Below are 19,505 nucleotides of genomic sequence, written 5' to 3' on the forward strand. Positions count from 1 at the left end.
TTATTCCTATTTAAAACTAAATACTTACCTATAAAATAGACCCTAAACTAGCTACAATATAACTAATAGTTACAATATAGCTAGCTTAGGGTTAATTTTTATTTTACAGGCAAGTTTGTATTTATTTTAACTAGGTAGAATAGTTACTAAATAGTTATTAACTATTTAATAACTACCTAGCTAAAATAATTACAAATTGAGCTGTAAAATAAAACCTAACCTAAGTTACTCTAACGCCTAACAATACACTACAATTAAATAAATTCCCTACATTAAATACAATTAAATAAATTAAATTAAATTAGCTAAATTACAAAAAACAACAACACTAAATTACATAAAATAAAAACAAATTACAAGATATTTAAACTAATTACACCTAATCTAATAGCCCTATCAAAATAAAAAAGCCCCCCCCCCCCCCATAAAAACCCCCTAGCCTAAACTAAACTACCAATAGCCCTTAAAAGGGCCTTTTGCTGGGCATTGCCCCAAAGTAATCAGCTCTTTTACCTGTAAAAAAAAATACAAACAACCCCTCCAACAGTAAAACTCACCACCCACACAACCAACCCCCCCAAATAAAAGCTTAACTAAAAAAACCTAAGCTCCCCATTGCCCTGAAAGGGACATTTGGATGGGCATTAGCTCTATTGCAGCCCAAAGCCCTAACCTCAAAATAAAACCCACCCAATACACCCTTTAAAAAATCCTAACACTAACCCCCGAAGACTCACTTACCGGGAGAAGTCTTCATCCAAGTGGCAAGATGTCTTTAACTAAGCCGGCAGAAGTGGTCCTCCAGATGGGCAGAAGTGGTCCTCCAGATGGGCAGAAGTCTTCATCCATACGGCATCTTCTATCTTCATCCTTCCGACGCGGAGCAGCTCCATCTTCAAGACATTCGGCGCAGGGCATCCTCTTCAAACAACGTCTTCTTTGGAATGAATATCTCTTTAAGTGACGTCATCCAAGATGGCGTCCCTTAGATTCCGATTGGCTGATAGAATCCTATCAGCCAATCGGAATTAAGGTAGAAAAAATCCTATTGGCTGATGCAATGATGCAAGTAATAGCAGCGGTAGTGAAAAAGCAGCGTTAGGACCTGTTAACGCTGCTTTTTCAGCTTACCGCAAAACTCGTAATCTAGGTGTTAGTTTATGTATATAACCAGCAGGGTGTAATACATAAGACAACCCTTTTGTTTTATATTGCAGTGGCTAGATATCAATCTCAGGGTGATAAACAGTATTCTAGTCCCACGCAAAAAAGTGCAGAATTAACTTTGCGTTACAGGCTAAAATGCTTGCCGTATAGCTATACTGACACAACTCTTAATATGCAATACTGGCCATTACGCTGGACTTGCCATTTTTTTCAGCGTTAAAAGCCGTAACGCAAAACTCGTAATCTACCTCTATGAAATCTCATTAAAATTTAGTGAAATCTCATGAGATCACAGTAAATTAGTTCATGACCTCAGCACTGTTGATGCTGATTGGCTGCTGTTCATTTCTTCATTTATTTATTTTTACCTGCAGCTGAACAGCAGCTGAAGTATAACTTTTTACACAGCACTTACTCTGGTGAGCTGAGGAAATTGTGAGGTAAAACATCTTCCTTTTTTACATAGAGATGCTCAGGTGATATTTTCCTGTCAGCTTTTTACAGTTATACTGCAGCAGTTTCAAGTGATTTAGCATATGAGTATTATGTCCCTTTAAGTGTTGCGCCCAAGCACAATACAAAATACAGCTGTAAAATGTAGAGCTTTTTGAGAACTGAAGTAAACCATTATCACTTGCTAGTTCCATAACAAACCCACGAAAATGATAAGAAATATTGGTTTTAAAGGGATATGAAACACAAAAAATGTGTTTTGTGATTCAGATAGAAAATACAATTTAAACATTTTTTTCCAAGTTACTTCTATTATCAGATTTGCTTTGTTACCATGTTATTCTTTGTTGAAGAGATATCTAGGAAGGCATCTGGAGCATTACATGGTAGTAAATGGTGCTACCATTTAGTGCTCTTGAAAATAGATAAAAATTTTCAAAAGATACCAAAAGAACAATTCAAATCAGCCAATAGGATTTCAGTAGCTCTCATACTATTGGCTGATTTGAATTTGAAGAATCAAATCAGCCAATAGGAATGCAAGGTATGCCATTTTGAATTAGCTACCTTGCATTCAACTTCAGTTTATGGCGGTGACCGTATAAAGAGGACGCTCCGCGCAGGATGTCTTCGGCTTCCAGGATGGCTCCGCTCCGTGCCCCCAGGATGGATGAAGATATCGCCGGCTGGATGAAGACTTCTCGCCGCCTGGATGGAGATGGATGTCCGGACTTCAGAAACCGTGAGTAGATATTCTGGGGTTAGGGGGGGGGGGGGTTCAGTTTTTTGTGTGTTTTTTTTAGATTAGGACTTTGGGCTTTTTTAAAAGATCCGAATGTCCTTTTAAGGGCAACAAAAAGAGCTGAATGCCCTTTTAAGGGCACTGCCCATACAAATGCCCCTTTATGGGCAATGGGTAGCTTTAGATTTCTTTAGAATTAGTTTTTTTTAATTTTGGGGGTTGGTTGGGTGGTGGGTTTTACTGTTGGGGGGACTTTGTATTTTTTTTACAGGTAATGCCCTACAAAAGGCCCTTTTAAGGATGATTGGTAGTTTATTGTAGGCTAGGGGGTGTTTTTATTTTGGGGGGCTTTTTTATTTTTATAGGGCTATTAGATTAGGTGTAATTGTTTTTATGTTTGATAATTTCGCTTATTATTTTTTGTAAGCTTAGTGTTTTATTTTTCGTAATTTAGTGTTTATTATTTTAGGTAATTTTAGTTTTTTGTTTTTTTTCGCAGTGTTAGTTTTTTTTTTAAAATTTGTAATTTAGATTTTTTCATTGGTAGTTTTTTAAATTTTATTAGAATTGTTATGTTAGGTTAATTTATAGTTTAAACTTTTTTTTATTTCACAGGTAAGTTTTTATTTATTTTAAGATAGTTATATTGTAATTTTAATTTTAAGTTAGGGGGGTGTTAGGTTTAGGGGTTAATAGTTTAATTTAGTGTTTAGCGATGTGGGGGGCTGGTGGTTTAGGGGTTAATAGGTTTATTTAGTAGCAGCGATGTGGGGGGGCGGATGTTTAGGGGTTAATAGGTTTATTTAGTGGCGACGATGTGGGTGGCCGGAAGTTTAGGGATTAATAGGTTTATTCAGTGGCGGCAATGTGGGAGGCCGGAGGTTTAGGGGTTAATAGCTTTATTATAGTGTTGGCGATGTCGGGGATCGGCGGATTATGGGTTAATAGCTTTATTATAGTGTCGGCGATGTCGGGGAGTGGTGGATTAGGGGTTAAGAGCTTTATTATATTGGCGGCGATGTCGGGAGTGGGGTATTAGGGGCTAATAGCTTTTATTAGTGTTGGCGATGTCGGGAGCGGCAGATTAGGGGTTAATAACTTTATTTAGGTGTCTGTGATGTCGGGGGTGGCAGATTAGGGGTGTTTAGATTTATGGTTTATGTTAGGGTTTTAGGTTTAAACGTAACTTTTTTTTCCCCATAGACATCAATGGGGTCACGTTATGGAGATTTTTAATTCCGCACTTCAGGTGTTAGTTTTTTTTCTAACACTCTCTCCCCATTGATGTCTATGGGGAAAGCGTGCACGAGCACGTCAAAGCAGCCCTTGGATTTTGAGCGGTATGGAGCTTAACGCCACCATATCGCACGCACAAGGAGGCTTTTCAGTAACTTGTAATGGCAGCGCTATGGAGAGTGAAATAACGCAACTTTTTTGGCATTAGTTTCGCACCCTGTTTAGCGCAAAACTCTTAAGCTACCCGATAGTAAACTTTCTTAGACTGAATAGGGAAATAACATGAGTGTGCATGAGGCTTGCTCCCTTGCAGGTCCCGGGACAGGCACAACGATTTGCTGCTTAAAGTCCTTTGCAATGGGGTTTGAATACCTAGTACATTTTGAGGTAAAATATCTTTCTTTTTTACATAGAGATGTTCACTGTTCAGGTGATATTTTCTAGTCAGCTTTTTACAGCTATGCTGCATCAGTTGCAAGTGTTTCAACATTTGGGTATCATGTCCCTTTAATTCACAACTTGTAATACGAGTGCAAGAAACAGACGGATGACTTACCTGCATCCCCCCCAGTGAAGTTTCCCACAGTCAAAATGTAGTTCCGCGATTCTGCAGCAATGTGGAAGTTTCTGAATGAGGCATACGTTTTATTGTTATCGAAATCTGTGAAATCAAATCTTAACTGGAAGGTACCTGCAAACACATCAGGCACAAATTTATATACATATATTTATTTTTTATTTTAATCAGAATACAAATACTGTACAGATATAGATCAAAAATAGAGTAAGATACACAAAAATAACATTAAAGGGACACTGAACCCACATTTTTTTCTTTTGGGATTCAGATAGAGCATGACATTTTAAGCAACTTTCTAATTTATTCCTATTATTAAATTTTCTTCATTCTCTTGGCATCTTTATTTGAAATGCAAGAATGTAAGTTTAGATGCCGGCCCATGTTTGGTGAACAACCTGGATTGTCCTTGCTGATGTGGATAAATTCATCCACCAATAAAAAAGTGCTGTCCAGAGTACTGAACCCAAAAAATAGCTCAGATGTCTTCTTTTTCAAATAAAGATAGCAAGGGAACGAAGAAAAATTGATAATAGGAGTAAGTTAGAAAGTTGCTTAAAATTGCACGCTCTGGGGCATAGTTATCAAGGTCTGGCGGACCTGATCCGACACTGTGGATCAGGTCCGACAGACCTCGCTGAATACGGTGAGCAATAAGCTCGCCGTATTCAGCATTGCACCAGCAGCTCACAAGAGCTGCTGGTGCAACGCCGCCCCCTGCAGACTCGCGGCCAATAGGCCGCCAGCAGGGGGGTGTCAATCAACCCGATCGTACTCGATCGGGTTGAATTGTGGCGATGTGTGTCCGTCTGCTCAGAGCAGGCGGACAGGTTATGGAGCAGCGGTCTTTGTGACCGCTGCTTCATAACTGCTGTTTCTGGCGAGTCTGAAGACTCGCCAGAAACAGGGGCCATCAAGCTCAATACGGAGCTTGTTAAATAGAGCCCTCTGTCTGAATCACGAAAGAAAAAGGGTTCAGTGTCCCTTTAACAGCAAATCTATTAAAGGGATATGAATCCCAAAATGTTTATTTTTTTATTCAGACAGAACATAACCACTTTAAACGTTATTTAAAATCGCATGTTCTATCTGAAACATGAAAGAAAAGTTTTGGGTTTCATATTCCTTTAATTGCAACAAAACAAATCTCCTTTAAAGGGATACTGAACCCAAATGTTATCAATGTTTCTTCATTCTCTTGGTATCTTTATTTGAAAAAGCCGGAATGTAAGCATAGGAGCTCGGGCTTTGGCTAGATTTTTTAGATTTTAGCCAACTAAGGGTCAGATTATGAGTTACGCGCAAGCAGAAATGGGTTTATCACGAGTATTTCTATGCGTCGGATGTTGTGCACGTATTACAAGTTGAAAGTAAACGTGATCGCTTGAGTACAATTGAAGTTAACACGTGTCGTGATAGCGCAACCTCAAAGCTCTGGTTAAATGTTTCACAAAAAAAAAAGGCACACAAAACACATAAAAAATAATAACACTATCTTATAAAAATATGTATTTATGAATAATTAGAACACACTTCAGAATATGTGATCGGGTTTGTGCGCGAGTGGGGTGTTAGTTTTTTTTTTAATGGTACAGTCTAGTCAAAATTAAACATTTTTATGATTCATATAAGACATGCACCTTTAAATAACTTTCCAATTCACTTTTATCATCAAATTTGCTTGCTCTCTTAATATTCTTAATTGAAAGCTAAACCTAGGTAGGCTCATATGCTAATTTCTAAGACCTTGAAGGCCTCTTATCTGAATGCATTTGACAGTTTTTCACAGCTAGAGGGTGTTAGTTCATGTGTGCCATATAGATAACATTGAGCTCACGCACGTGAAGCTACTTATGAGAGAACTGAAATAAGGGGGCAGTCTGCAGAGGCTTAGATACAAGGTAATCACAGAGGTAAAAAGTATATTAAAGGGATAGTAAAGTCAAAATTAAACTTGCATGATTCAGACAGAGCAGGTTATTTTAAGACGCTTTAAAATTCACCTCTATTTTTAAATGTGCTTCGTTCTCTCAGTATCCCTTGTTGAAAATGAATACGCACATAGCATACACTAGTGGGAGCTGCTGCTGATTGGTGCCTGCACACATTTGTCTCTTGTGATTGGCTAACTAGATATTTTCAGCTTCCTGTCAGTAGTGCAGTGCTGTTCCTTCAGCAATGGATAACAAGAGAATGAAGCAAATTTGATAATAGAAGTAAATTGCAAAGTTGTTTAAAATTGTATGTTCTATCTGAATCTATCTGAATCATAAAATATTTTTGGGGGGTTTACTATCCCTTTAATATTACTGTGCTGTTTATGCAAATCGGTGAAATGTGTAATAAGGGAATTATCAATCTTTTTAAACAATAACAATTCTGGAGTAGACTGTCCCTTAGCCTTATTTTGCTCTGTTGACTTCTATTGCGCACGATATTTTAACTTTGGTGTTTTACGCGCGTCAGGCCATTGCGCAAGCAATACCTTTTTACTTTCAACTTCTAATATGTGCGCTAACCGACATACGCAAAAAGCTTTATCCAGCGGAGTTAGCCCGCAAGCGGGAGTGTTAAATACTGCTACACTTGTAATCTGATCCTAAGATTGCTGTGTTAATTAACCTTGTGTATCAGTTTCATTAGCCTTGCTATGTAAGAAAAAATATATATCATATCAAAAATAGTTTCCCTGGTGAAAGTCAGTCACTTAAATAATAATATAAATCTCTGGTGTATAGAGCCAAATAGAATGAACAATACTTCTATAAAGAAGCGCCCAGGACGAGTGCCAGTATAAACAACAGGAGAGAGCCAACAGCTACAGAGCAAATGATATCTAGTAGTTCTTACCCAAATCCAAATCAAAGGACAATGCTCTGTAAAGTCTCTAGACCACGGACCATACCTCTCTGGAAACAAACGGATGCATGAACCACAGCTTCAGTGTGGAATTATACAATTCGCAAATACCTTTTTTCCAAGCGGTTTTCTCCCGCTCCGGTGTCCCTATTTAGAGCATAGCGTGTGACGTCTGCAGTCACATGACAATTGCGAAGGGGGGTGTGTGATCATACTCCAATCAGCTCCTGAAAATGCTGGGTATTGATTCCGTCCAGCATACAGCACATTAAGGGCAGTCCCCTCTTGCAATAAGCGTGCTCAAATACACCAGGTGAGGTTAGGGGAATCCCAATGGGGACTCCTTGTAGTCCCGTAATACAAAATCAGAAACAGAGGGCGAATTCCATCATCAAATATAAAACATAAAAATTTATTGAAACACTTAAAAACGTTTCATAACCACCAGCACAAGACAAAAATAGGAAAGACCAGCTCTTTCCTATTTTTGTCTTGTGCTGGTGGTCATGAAACGTTTTTAAGTGTTTCAATACATTTTTATGTTTTATATTTGATGATGGAATCCGCCCTCTGTTTCTAAAAAAATATATATCTTTTTATAAGGCAAATCTTTTCTTAAAACAATTATTTAAAGGGATAGAAAGGTCAAAATTGAAATGTGCATGGGTAAATTTTAATTTGAAGTAGACAAAGTTTTGCAATATACTTTCGTTATAAAAAATGCTTCTTGTAAAAGTTATTTCTGGTTTTCAGTGGCATACGCATATGCTGTGAGTGCCCGTGCACCAGTATTTAAGAACCCTATTTTCTCAGAAAGGCAGCAACGGCTTATATGGAACAAATTAAAAAGTCTTCAGACACACCACTAATAGGTCTCTGAGCTTGAATACTGGTGCACAGGCCCTCCCAGCATGTGTGCATATGCCACTGAAAAACTAATACATTTTATTAGAAGTATTTTTGCTAACACGTAAATATATACAAAGAATGATCCTAATTTGTTAAAGTAACACAGAAATAATCAGAATTTGTAAAAGCACTGCTGTATCTAAATCTTAATGTATTAAAATATAAAATATAAAGTGCAAGGCTTAATACTGGAAGGACCAAATCTGAAGTGTAAAGTAATATAAAATATAATGCACAAAGTGTAAGTGCAATAAAACTCTCATATCATAAAGTGCTATATTGTACTCAGCTTGTTTCGCCTTCAGATACAGAAATGAGATAGATCTTGCAGTGCTGGAGAGTTCTGTCCTTTTTCTTTTGAGCATTCAGTGAATTCAGACCCTAAGAGAGATTTAAGCTCCATTGACTCTAATAACCTTTTATGTGACTGAAAAAATAAAGTCTAGGGGAAAAGTTGTAAAGTCTGTATAGTGTAATTTCCCCTTGCTATGATGTACTCCCTGAATGGTGTACCTGCTAATAGCATGAGGGCTATGTGAGTGCATGTATTTGCTCACTTACTTTGAGATGCACCCACTCCACCATGCTTAGTCAGCTACAGCCCATCCAGTGCTGTGTACGTCAGAGCAAAGGATCATTGTAAAGGAGTATCTTGACAACCCAACAGGAGGAGATTAAGGAACCATTCTCAGTGACAACTGTGGCAGGCTTGTGACTAACTCCTTCACTGGGAGAAATTGTGTCACCACCCAATACTCCAATCTCCCCTCTGTCTTTCAGTAGCAGCTCTCGGAGGAGAAAATGGGCCTCATATCGGTCTGAGGAACCCTCTAAACAAAGAATCTGGAGCACCTCAATTCTTCACCTTCCTCCTGGTAAAATAAGACTAGCATACCAGAGAGGTGGGAGAGATTAAGTACTCTTGGAGTTTTGAGAATCTTTGCCTCCTCCTAGTGGCCAGGAATTGAATCCCATGAGTAATGGATTGTGAACTCTTACCACTGTATGAAAGAAATCTGGTCTGTTGTTATATCCCTGAGGATTAGTGTACACAACCCTCTGCTTTATTTGTAAACGTTCAACTCCAACAAGTGTCAGGTGTCTGGTTTCATATACATGAAATCAGACACCTCACACTTGTTGCCGATAATCAGCAGTGTTAACATTATCGCATCACAAAATCCCTCTTCGGGTTCCTATCAACACACAATTTGCATAGATCTGCATACTGTTTTACCAGCTAACAAAAAAATCAGGTAGCAGCAACTGTAATCAATTGCATTCTGCATTTAGCACAAATCAGCTTGGTTAATGTCCACACGAAAAACATATACAAACACTATTCAGCTCTTCATTCTCTAGGTATTTTTTGATCAATGAGCAGCTATGCACTACTGGGAGCTATCCAAACACATTGTGTGAGCCAATGGCAAAAGGCATATATGTGCAGCAATCGATCATCAGCTAGCTGCACTGCTGCTCCTGAGCGTACCTAGGTATGCTTTTCAACAAAGGATACCAAGAAAACAAAGCAAGTTCGATAAAATAAGTAAATTAGAAAATTGTTTAAAACTGCATTGCGCTATCTGAACCTTAAAAGTAGAATTTTGACTTTACTGTCTCTTTAAAGTGATGGTAAATCCTAGCGTTTGTGAAACACTAAGATTCACCAGTGGAACAAATAAAGGGGACTTTCAGTCATGAAGTATAAAATACTTCATGCTGAAAGTTCCTCAGGCAGCCCATGGCAGAATGCTATTTTGCTGTGAGGTGACGTTTTCACCTCTTAGTCAATAGCGTGCTAGCTATCCAGCATGGTGCCAGCTGGCCCGCACCTCTATTGGCTAAGAGGTGGAAACGTCACTTAACAGCAAAATAGCTTTCTGCCGTGGGCTGCCTGAGGTGCTCATATCGACGAATGCTTCAAACAAATAAAGGAACTTTCAGCATGAAGTATTTTATACTTCATGACTGAAAGTCCCCTTTATTTGTTCCACTGGTAATTCCCAGCGTTTCACAAATGCTAGGATTTACTATCTCTTTAATGTACAAATGTTCAAGGTGATTCTGAAACACATGATTTGCTACTGATTTTTGGGATGTATTACCAGTTGAGGTGAGGAGATGTATGTTGTCATTTCCCAACCAGAACTCACTGCCCTGACTCCCAAATCCTGTCTTGTAGGAATTCCAGTCCCGGTAGAAATCCACAGAACCATCCAAGCGCCTCTGAAACACCTAAGATGGAAAATAGGGGAGAACATTAACGCCTAGATTTAGAGTTTGGCGTTAGCCGTCAAAAGCAGCGTTAAGGGCTCCTAACGTTGTTTTTTACCGCCCGCTGGTATTTAGTCAGTCAGGAAAGGGTCTAACGCTCACTTCCAAGCCGCGACTTTTCCATACCGCAGATCCCCTTACGCCAATTGCGTATCCTATCTTTTCAATGGGATCTTCCTAACGCTGGTATTTAGAGTCTTGGCTGAAGTGAGCGGTAGAGCCTCTACCGACAAGACTCCAGCCGCAGAAAAAAGTCAGTAGTTAAGAGCTTTCTGGGCTAACGCCGGTTTATAAAGCTCTTAACTACTGTGCTCTAAAGTACACTAACACCCATAAACTACCTATGTACCCCTAAACCGAGGTCCCCCCACATCGCCGCCACTATAATTTTTTTTAACCCCTAATCTGCCGACCGCACACCGCCGCTACCTACATTATACCTATAAACCCCTAATCTGCTGCCCCTAACATCGCAGACACCTACATAATATTTATTAACCCCTAATCTGCCCCCTCCAACGTCGCCGCTACCTACCTACACTTATTAACCCCTAATCTGCCGACCGGAGCTTGCCGCTACTCTAATAAATGTATTAACCCCTAAACCGCCTCACTCCCGCCTCAAAAACCCTATAATAAATAGTATTAACCCCTAATCTGCCCTCCCTAACATCGCCGACACCTAACTTCAAGTATTAACCCCTAATCTGCCGACCGGACCTCGCCGCTACTCTAATAAATGTATTAACCCCTAAAGCTAAGTCTAACATTAACCCTAACACCCCCCCAAAGTTAAATATAATTTTATTCTAACGAAATAAATTAACTCTTATTAAATAAAGTATTCCTATTTAAAGCTAAATACTTACCTGTAAAATAAACCCTAAACTAGCTACAATATAACAAATAATTATATTGTAGCTATTTTAGAATTTATATTTATTTTACAGGCAACTTTGTATTTATTTTAACTAGGTACAATAGCTATTAAATAGTTATTTACTATTTAATAGCTACCTAGTTAAAATAATTACAAAATTACCTGTAAAATAAATCCTAACCTAAGTTACAATTAAACCTAACACTACACTATCAATAAATAAATTAAATCAATTAACTACAAGTACCTACAATTAAATAAACTAAACTAAATTACAAAAAAAACAAACACTAAATTACAAAAAATAAAAAAAGATTACAAGAATTTTAAGCTAATTACACCTACTCTAAGCCCCCTAATAAAATAACAAAGCCCCCAAAATAAAAAAAATCCCTACCCTAATCTAAATTAAAAAAGTTAACAGCTCTATTACCTTACCAGCCCTTAAAAGGGATTTTTGCGGGGCATGCCCCAAAGAAATCAGCTCTTTTGCCTGTAAAAAAACACAATACCACCCCCCAACATTACAACCCACCACCCACATACCCCTACTCTAACCCAAACCCCCCTTAAATAAACCTAACACTACCCCCCTGAAGATCTCCCTGCCTTGAGTCGTCTTCACCCAACCGGGCACCGATGGACCAAAAGAAGACATCCGGAGCGGCAGAAGTCTTTATCCTATCCGGGCAGAAGAGGACATCCGGACCGGTAGACATCTTCATCCAAGCGGCATCTTCTATCTTCATCCATCTGGAGCGGAGCGGAGCCATCTTCTGCCAGCCGACGCGGATCCATCCTCTTCTACTGACGCCTACTCGCCGAATGAAGGTTCCTTTAAATGACGTCATCCAAGATGGAGTCCCTCGAATTCCGATTGGCTGATAGGATTCTATCAGCCAATCGGAATTAAGGTAGGAAAAATCTGATTGGCTGATTGAATCAGCCAATCAGATTCAAGTTCAATCGGATTGGCTGATCCAATCAGCCAATCAGATTGAGCTCGCATTCTATTGGCTGATCGGCGAGGTCCGGTCGGCAGATTAGGGGTTAATACTTGAAGTTAGGTGTCGGCGATGTTAGGGAGGGCAGATTAGGGGTTAATACTATTTATTATAGGGTTTTTGAGGTGGGAGTGAGGCTGTTTAGGGGTTAATACATTTATTAGAGTAGTGGCGAGCTCCAGTTGGCAGATTAGGGGTTAATAATTGTAGGTAGGTGGCGGCAATGTTGGGGGGGGGCAGATTAGGGGTTAATAAATATAATATAGGGGTCGGCGGTGTTAGGGGCAGCAGATTAGGGGTACATAGGGATAATGTAGGTTGCGGCGGTGTATGGAGCGGCAGATTAGGGGTTAATTGTGTAATGCAGGTGTCAGCGATAGCGGGGGCGGCAGATTAGGGGTTAATAAGTGTAAGATTAGGGGTGTTTAGACTCGGGGTTCATGTTAGGGTGTTAGGCGCAGACTTAGAAACTGTTTCCCCATAGGAAACAATGGGGCTGCGTTTTTGCAGGTGTTAGGTTTTTTTGCAGCCCAAACTGCCCCATTGTTTCCTATGGAGGAATCGTGCACGAGCACGTTTTTCCAGATAGCCGCTACCGTAAGCAACGCTGGTATTGAGAGTTGAAGTGGCGGTAAATATGCCTTTACGCTCCCTTTTTGGAGCCTAACGCAGCCCTTCAGAGAACTCTCAATACCAGCGTTGTTTAAAAGGTGCGGGGGGGGAAAAAGGAGCGTTAGCTACGCGGGTCTTTACCGAAAAAACTCTAAATCTAGCCGTATGTTTGTTAGACATTTCCTTAGTTGGTAAGTTCTTGTGATTATTCTGTCCCCACAATGCACATATGTTTATAGGTATTTCTAATCATTATGTGTTCCATTACATTATTTTAAAGGGATACTGTACTATAAACTTTGTTTCCCCTCAATATGTTCTAATTAATTTGTTATACATTAGTATTGTGTTTTAAAATGAATACGAAATTGTTTTCTTTGCATTATTTGAGGTCTTAAAACACTGCATCTTCCTTTATATGATGATGATGATAGTCCATAGAGCTCCATAACATGTGGGATATAATTCTCACCACTAGGAGGAGGCCTCAATCCCTCTCACCTACCATCTCTCCTCAGTTTTGTTTTTGGCCTCCCAGGAGGAGGACGAGAATAGAGGTGTTCCAGCTACTTGCTTTCGATTAAAGGGCCAGTGCATTGTTTTCCCCTTAATGTGTTCCCAATAACTTGTTATACCAGCTACAGCATCTAAAATGTATCATAAATTGCTCACTTATGCTTCTTTTTTTGCAAATTAAATAACAGGATTTGCTATTTGAAACCACAGCCCATCAAAATAGGTTAAGCTTGCAGACAGATCAGATCTTGTTATCTTATCACTCAAATGCTTCCCTTTCTTATCTCTGTCTCTGTACAATACTTAGAAAGAACAATTGAAAATGAACATTTTAGAGCTGTATCTCTTCCACCTTCCACTGGTAGTGTAATTTCTTCTGTTTACATAGTTTGTCAATAGCATATACCTAGGTAGATTTTCAGTATAGGTGGGGTTACCAAAGGCTAAATCAGTTATTTCAAATCCCAATATAAAGGCTAAGGAGTTATCTGTAAACAATTTAATACACTCTAGCAGGTAAAATGAAACAAATAAAAGGATAGAACATTTTTTGGGTAAATTGTCCTTTTAATATATGGCAGCTCAGGTCAATGTGAGAGCCTTTATCCCTGGGACATATCATTCCCAAAAAGGCAGAAGAGATTTACAGTAAACTGAATTATACAGGGACATAGGAATATCCTTTTATTTGCTTATCTCCCTAAGCATTTCAGGCATAACTATCCTCAGGTGTTGCAGGGACATGTCCCTTAGCCTCCACCTAAGGGATAATGGTATTTCCTCTAAAATCATCTGCTATACTTGTGCAAGCACTGGATTTGCTCTCTACTGGATACTGCTGCAGTTTGGTGCCCGCTAAGATAGTGGAGGGGTGCTACTTCCGATAAGTCACTTACTATAGCACAGACACAGCTCACAGGTCATTAGAAGGTATACTCACACAGGTACAGGATAACCAGGGGACTTAGTCTACTCTTCCACTGACACAATTTCCTCCTGATTTCAGGTACATAACTGCCCTACTTCAATTAGGAGGGCATACACAGGACACTGACACTCTTTTTGCACCCTTTGACTTAGGACCCTCCTTTTTAGCTCTTACAAAAATAAAGGTATAGCCCTTTAAGAAAACTACTGATTGCTTTATGCAGACTGCTGATTCCTCAATTAACATGCTGTTTCTCTTTGAAACACAAAATGAATGTTTGGGTTTATGTTTTTACTGTATTTTTGTCAACTTTGTTAAATTGCAATTTTATGTGGAATTTGGTCTTTCAAACACATTGGAGCATTCCTGGCGGTAGCCCCACTCACTTAGCTTGACACTATTTTTTCCCTTTTACTGATAACTCTCCCTATACATTTTTGTGTCTATTTTTAAAAACATGTTCACAAAGATGCTAGGAGCACTGTTAGCAGTGATCAGAGCTCAGGGGATTTCTATTGCCAATATCTTAGTGTGGACTCCTTCCATGCCTCTAGCTATTGCCCATACTTAAAGGCTCCTATGCTTTTTCAAAGACCTCGGTTGAAGAATCAAAGTTCCAAAGAGCTCTTTAACTCCAGCCACAAGGGTGTCCTTTCTAGGAGTCATCATAGATTCAATCCTAATTAATTGACGGAATCACGCAGATTAAAACTTCAAAAGGCGTGTCTATTCCTGAAACGTGCTTCATTTCCATCAGTAGCCCAATGCATGGAGGTAGTGGATCTTATGGTTGCAGCTTCAGACACAGTTCCCTTTTCCCACCTCCACTTCCCTTCAACTTTCGTTGCTCAATTAGTGGTCAAAGAATGATCTGCAATTGGAAGGGTGCAGTCTGGAATTCTCGAAGAGTGTAAGGAGTTTGGTCCCCTCTGGAAACGAGGTTACCAATCAACATTCTGGAACTCAAAATAATTATTTGGGGTCTTCAGCCCATGCCCCCCTTAAAAGAAGAAAAGTTTATCTGTTTATAGTTGGACAATATCACAGTGTTGACCTACAAAAATCATCAAGTGGGAACCCGGAGTCCACTGGCTATGCAGGAAGTGTCCCAGATTCTGTCTTGGGCAGAGAGGAATCAACGCTCCCTGTCAGCAGTTCACATTCCAGGAGTGAACAATTGGGAAGTGGATTACCTCAGCCGTCAGTCAGTTTATCTAGAAGTCAGTTTATCTCCATCAGGACATCTTCTGTCAATTAGTGTTCAAATTGGGTATACTGGACATAGATCTTATGGCCTCCCATTTAAATCACAAACTTCCAATATATTGTGCAAGATCAAGTGATCCAAAGGCTCAAATGATAGATGCCTCTGTGTGTCCATGGAACTTTTATCTAGTGTATCTGTTTCCTCCGTTTGTTCTACTTCCAAGAGTAATTGCTCGAATTAAACATGAGTCAGTTTAATTTATCTTGATTGCTCAAGCCTTTCCCCGCAGAACATGGTATGAGGATCTAGTGCAGATGTCATCTTCTCCTCCATAGCTTCTTACTCTAAGACAAGATCTCTTGTCTCAAGGGCCTCTTTTCCATAAGGATCGCAAATCTCTAAGATTAATGGCGTGGAGGTTGAAACATAGAGGGTTCCCTGATTCACGCCAGATAATGCGTTACCAAAAAGTTATCACATGATTTGGAGGGCATACTTCGAATGATTCTCTTCCAGAGGATTTTCTTGAGATTCCTTTGGGATTCCTAGAATTCTTCAGTTTTTACAAGATGGCTTTGACAAGGGTTTGCCTGTTAGCTCCCTAAAGGGTCAAATATCTGCTTTATCTGTTCTCTTTCATAGAAAGCTAGCTAAACTAAAAAAACATATATTTTTTTTAATTACTTCAGAGAACAGCAAATTAAAAATATATGGCCAGATTACAGGTGGAGCGCTGCCCTCAAACTGGCAAATGTCCCTGTCTGCAGGCACACAATAAATAACCAGCCATTACAAGATTAGATCTCTGGTTAATTTTCTAAAAGTGCCCTAAATGCCCTAAAAAAAAAAGGGCATTATAATTTTTTATTTAAAAAAAAAAGTAGCATTTTTTTGAATAAAAAACAACTGCACTAGGCAGTATTTTGGGGCTAAAGTTGGGGGGAGTCAGGTGTTAGGAAAAAACGGCATTGAAAAGTGTCTTTACATTGCAGTCTATGGGGAACTGTGTGTTACCTATTTTTATATATATATATATATATATATATATATATATATGTTGAGAGAGAGCGAAATAATTCAGCGCTAGGTGTACCCCCCCGAGAGGTTTTTTATTAGTAGAGTAGATGAATGAACTGGCTGCCCTTATACCTGAAATGAGGGCAATTGCAGGGTCCCCACCCTGCACTGTCCTATTTCAATTTATAGAAAGAACTATTGGTGGGAAGAGTGGTATTAAGGCGCACTGTTCATAAGGATAGTAACCAATATTGTTTAATATTGGTGTCAGAGTAGTAGGTATAGTACAAAAATCAGAATATTTTGATATAGATTGTTCTATGTGATATACCTAATTCAGGTGTTAGTACCAGCGGCGTCTATACTAGAGATAATAACTCACAATGTAGTAAAGCCCAATTACAGGTACACACTGTAAATAAATAATTGTGAATAAAAAAGACAATTCAGTCCTATATTTAGTACCTGGATGAGTAATATCAGAGGTATTTGCAATTTATTTCATATATAAGGGTAAGATAGGATCCCAATCAAGTTAATTAGACATCCTAAAAAATTCTTTCACAGCAAAGAGTACGGATAGTTCACTTAATATGACATAATAAAGTTCACAGGTAATCTCAGTCCCAAAATCAAGTAGGTTATGTAGAATAAATTAGAAATCTTTGTCTAATCCTTATGCTGTAAGTAAATGCCCACTTACTAGATGTAACCTCAATCCTATGAGGTAAGTGGGAAGCGTCTTTAGTGAATACAGTTGTCCCTCAGCAATCTGGAAAAGCTGCTTCTCTGCCTCTTTGGTGTAGTTAGAAACACTGCTTCCCTGCTTCCTTAGTATGGTAGAGATTTCTTTCTCCCCCCTTCTAATCAGCTTGGTTATTCATTCAGCTCCCAGTAATCCGTGATGTGGAATACATAGATAAGGGAACACAAATATGGAAAGGATAGTGCAACACTGTTTTGCAAATTTAAAACATATATTTATTTCATATGTAGAAAATGCTCACATTCTTACACCTCAATCCAATATGAGGTATCAGTTAGGCATTACAATAGTAGTAGAATACAACAGGTGCAAGATTCCAAAATGAATAGTCAGAAGTGCAGGAAAACGGCATAAAAGCAGTTTATAAGATACAGTTCAGTATATTTTTGTTCAAATCTCTCCTTACGCGTTTCAAAGGTTTCAAAATAATGGGTTACCTTCTTCATCAGAGGAAATTTTGAGTGTGATTGCTGGTGGGTAGTTTGGGACTTTAAATAGAGTTTACCTGATTAATTACGATTTTCCAGAGCTCTGATTGGCTCTTTATGGTCATATGACTGAAGAGGTGTGTGGGCTAATCTGCCAATCACTGGCTTGATAGATCGTACTTATTTTACTTTGACTTTCAGCATGTTTAAGTGAAGGATTCAATGAAAAGATACTATCTATTTAGATTTACCTAAAGTATATTTTTTGTCTACTTCGTTGGTTAAATTGTCTTTGGTATATGGAAGTGATTAAAAGCGCGAGTGAGGAGTCTTAGCGCATGCGCGTTGCTACTGATTTTATTTGTTAGCAAATGCGACGGGGGTGTGTGCAAATGAACCAATCAGATTAGAGGTTCGGAAATTATTTGCGTTAGACACCCCCGATCGCTAGAGATTGTTGCTCCTAAGTAAGCGTATATGAAGTGGTTTTAAGCTCTTGACGGTCATTCTGCTAAATATCATTTTGCTAGAGATGTAATTGTAATATGTTTGCCCGACCGAGTGGCTAATTATAGCACATGCGTGTACTGAGCCTTCTCTCTTTGACAAATGAATAGGGGTGTGTGTAAATACTCCAATTAGATAAGTGATATACTTATATTTATTTCAACACTGGGCTGAGTTATTAGTTGATGTGATATCTATACCAATCGTGGAGTGCTGGTTTTTTAATAGAGCACCTATAATAGGGGTAGTGTGATTTTCAGTAAGGAATGATTTGAACTACCTTTATATTTTTAGTTTCAAGTCATTCCAATTAGTGTATACGCTACTGCTTATTCTTAATTATTTGAAACAATATATATATACATACATTCTATATGCATTTAAAAGGTTTGAAACAATATATATATATGTGCATTTAAAAAGGTTTCAAAACATAGTATAAAATATAAAATATTACATGTTAAAACAGTTTTTCCCATAGAGGATCGATCTTTATGTGTACACTTAAAATTCCACTATTTGCCAATAGTATTTGAAGCAAATACATTGTAAAAATCCAGATTCTTATTGAGTTATTTTAGAGACCAGGTCCAAAGGTGGGTTTTTATTGTTTTTTGATTACCACATAAAAGGTGGTTTCTGGGGTTTCCAATCTAGTTGGGTGTACCACATGGTTATTAGAGATAAGGAATTTAGTGAGTAGTCTTATTATAGACCTATATATTTATCTACAGGATTTTTTCAAAATTAAGGATGCTTATAAATGATAGTATACAAGTGTCTGTATCTCAGTATGTATATGGATGACCGAATGCACTCCCTTAGAGTTACTATATTTCTTAAGGGTAGTCGGTTGACATACATGTTTATATAGAGATGTATTAGTGTTTATGCTATTCCTTGATTACTCATTGTCTTCTTTGAAAAAAGGGATTATTTTCAATTTTCCACTAAAAAGGCTGCCAAATCAATATCTTTATTAAGGCCAAAAGGTGTTTGTGAGTGTAGTGGCTGAAAACCCTGACTGATCTCACAAAAGAAACATGTAAGTTTCTCTTAAACTCAATAAAATTTGTTTTGGAGAGATTCAAAACCCCCAAGCACAGTGTTCCCGTTGGCGGCTAGAGAAGCACTCCGCCTGTGGAGAGAAGCACAGGTGCTGTAGCACGGAGGTCTAGGCGTTACCGCCACAGTCAGGTGGTGCTGGCTAATAGCCAAAACGAAACTCTGAGGATCTTCAAGGAAGCAGAGGGTGAGGCGGCAAACCTTGCATAGCGGGCAAAGTAGCAGAGGCAAGTGCGGGTGTGAGCAGAGCGGCGACAGGTGGAAGCAAGTGAATCCCCTGATTGGAGAAGCGGCACTTTCGGGTGGCAGAAAGGGGTAAATTCGGGAGGTATCCTGGAGGAGCCACTTCAGCCCC

At 38.8% G+C, this 19,505-nt stretch overlaps 1 protein-coding gene across 1 annotated transcript in view; it reads right to left on the minus strand.

Annotated features, from left to right (window-relative positions):
- The window catches only part of LOC128642581 (ficolin-1-B-like), an 86,967-nt gene that overhangs the window by 11,571 nt on the left and 55,891 nt on the right, over positions 1–19,505 (minus strand). Inside the window, 2 exon segments of the mRNA XM_053695345.1 lie at positions 4,155–4,289; positions 10,052–10,181. Coding sequence (XP_053551320.1) covers positions 4,155–4,289; positions 10,052–10,181 — 265 coding nt within the window.

Source organism: Bombina bombina, chromosome 12 (genome assembly GCF_027579735.1).
Source record: "Bombina bombina isolate aBomBom1 chromosome 12, aBomBom1.pri, whole genome shotgun sequence".
NCBI lineage: Eukaryota > Metazoa > Chordata > Amphibia > Anura > Bombinatoridae > Bombina > Bombina bombina.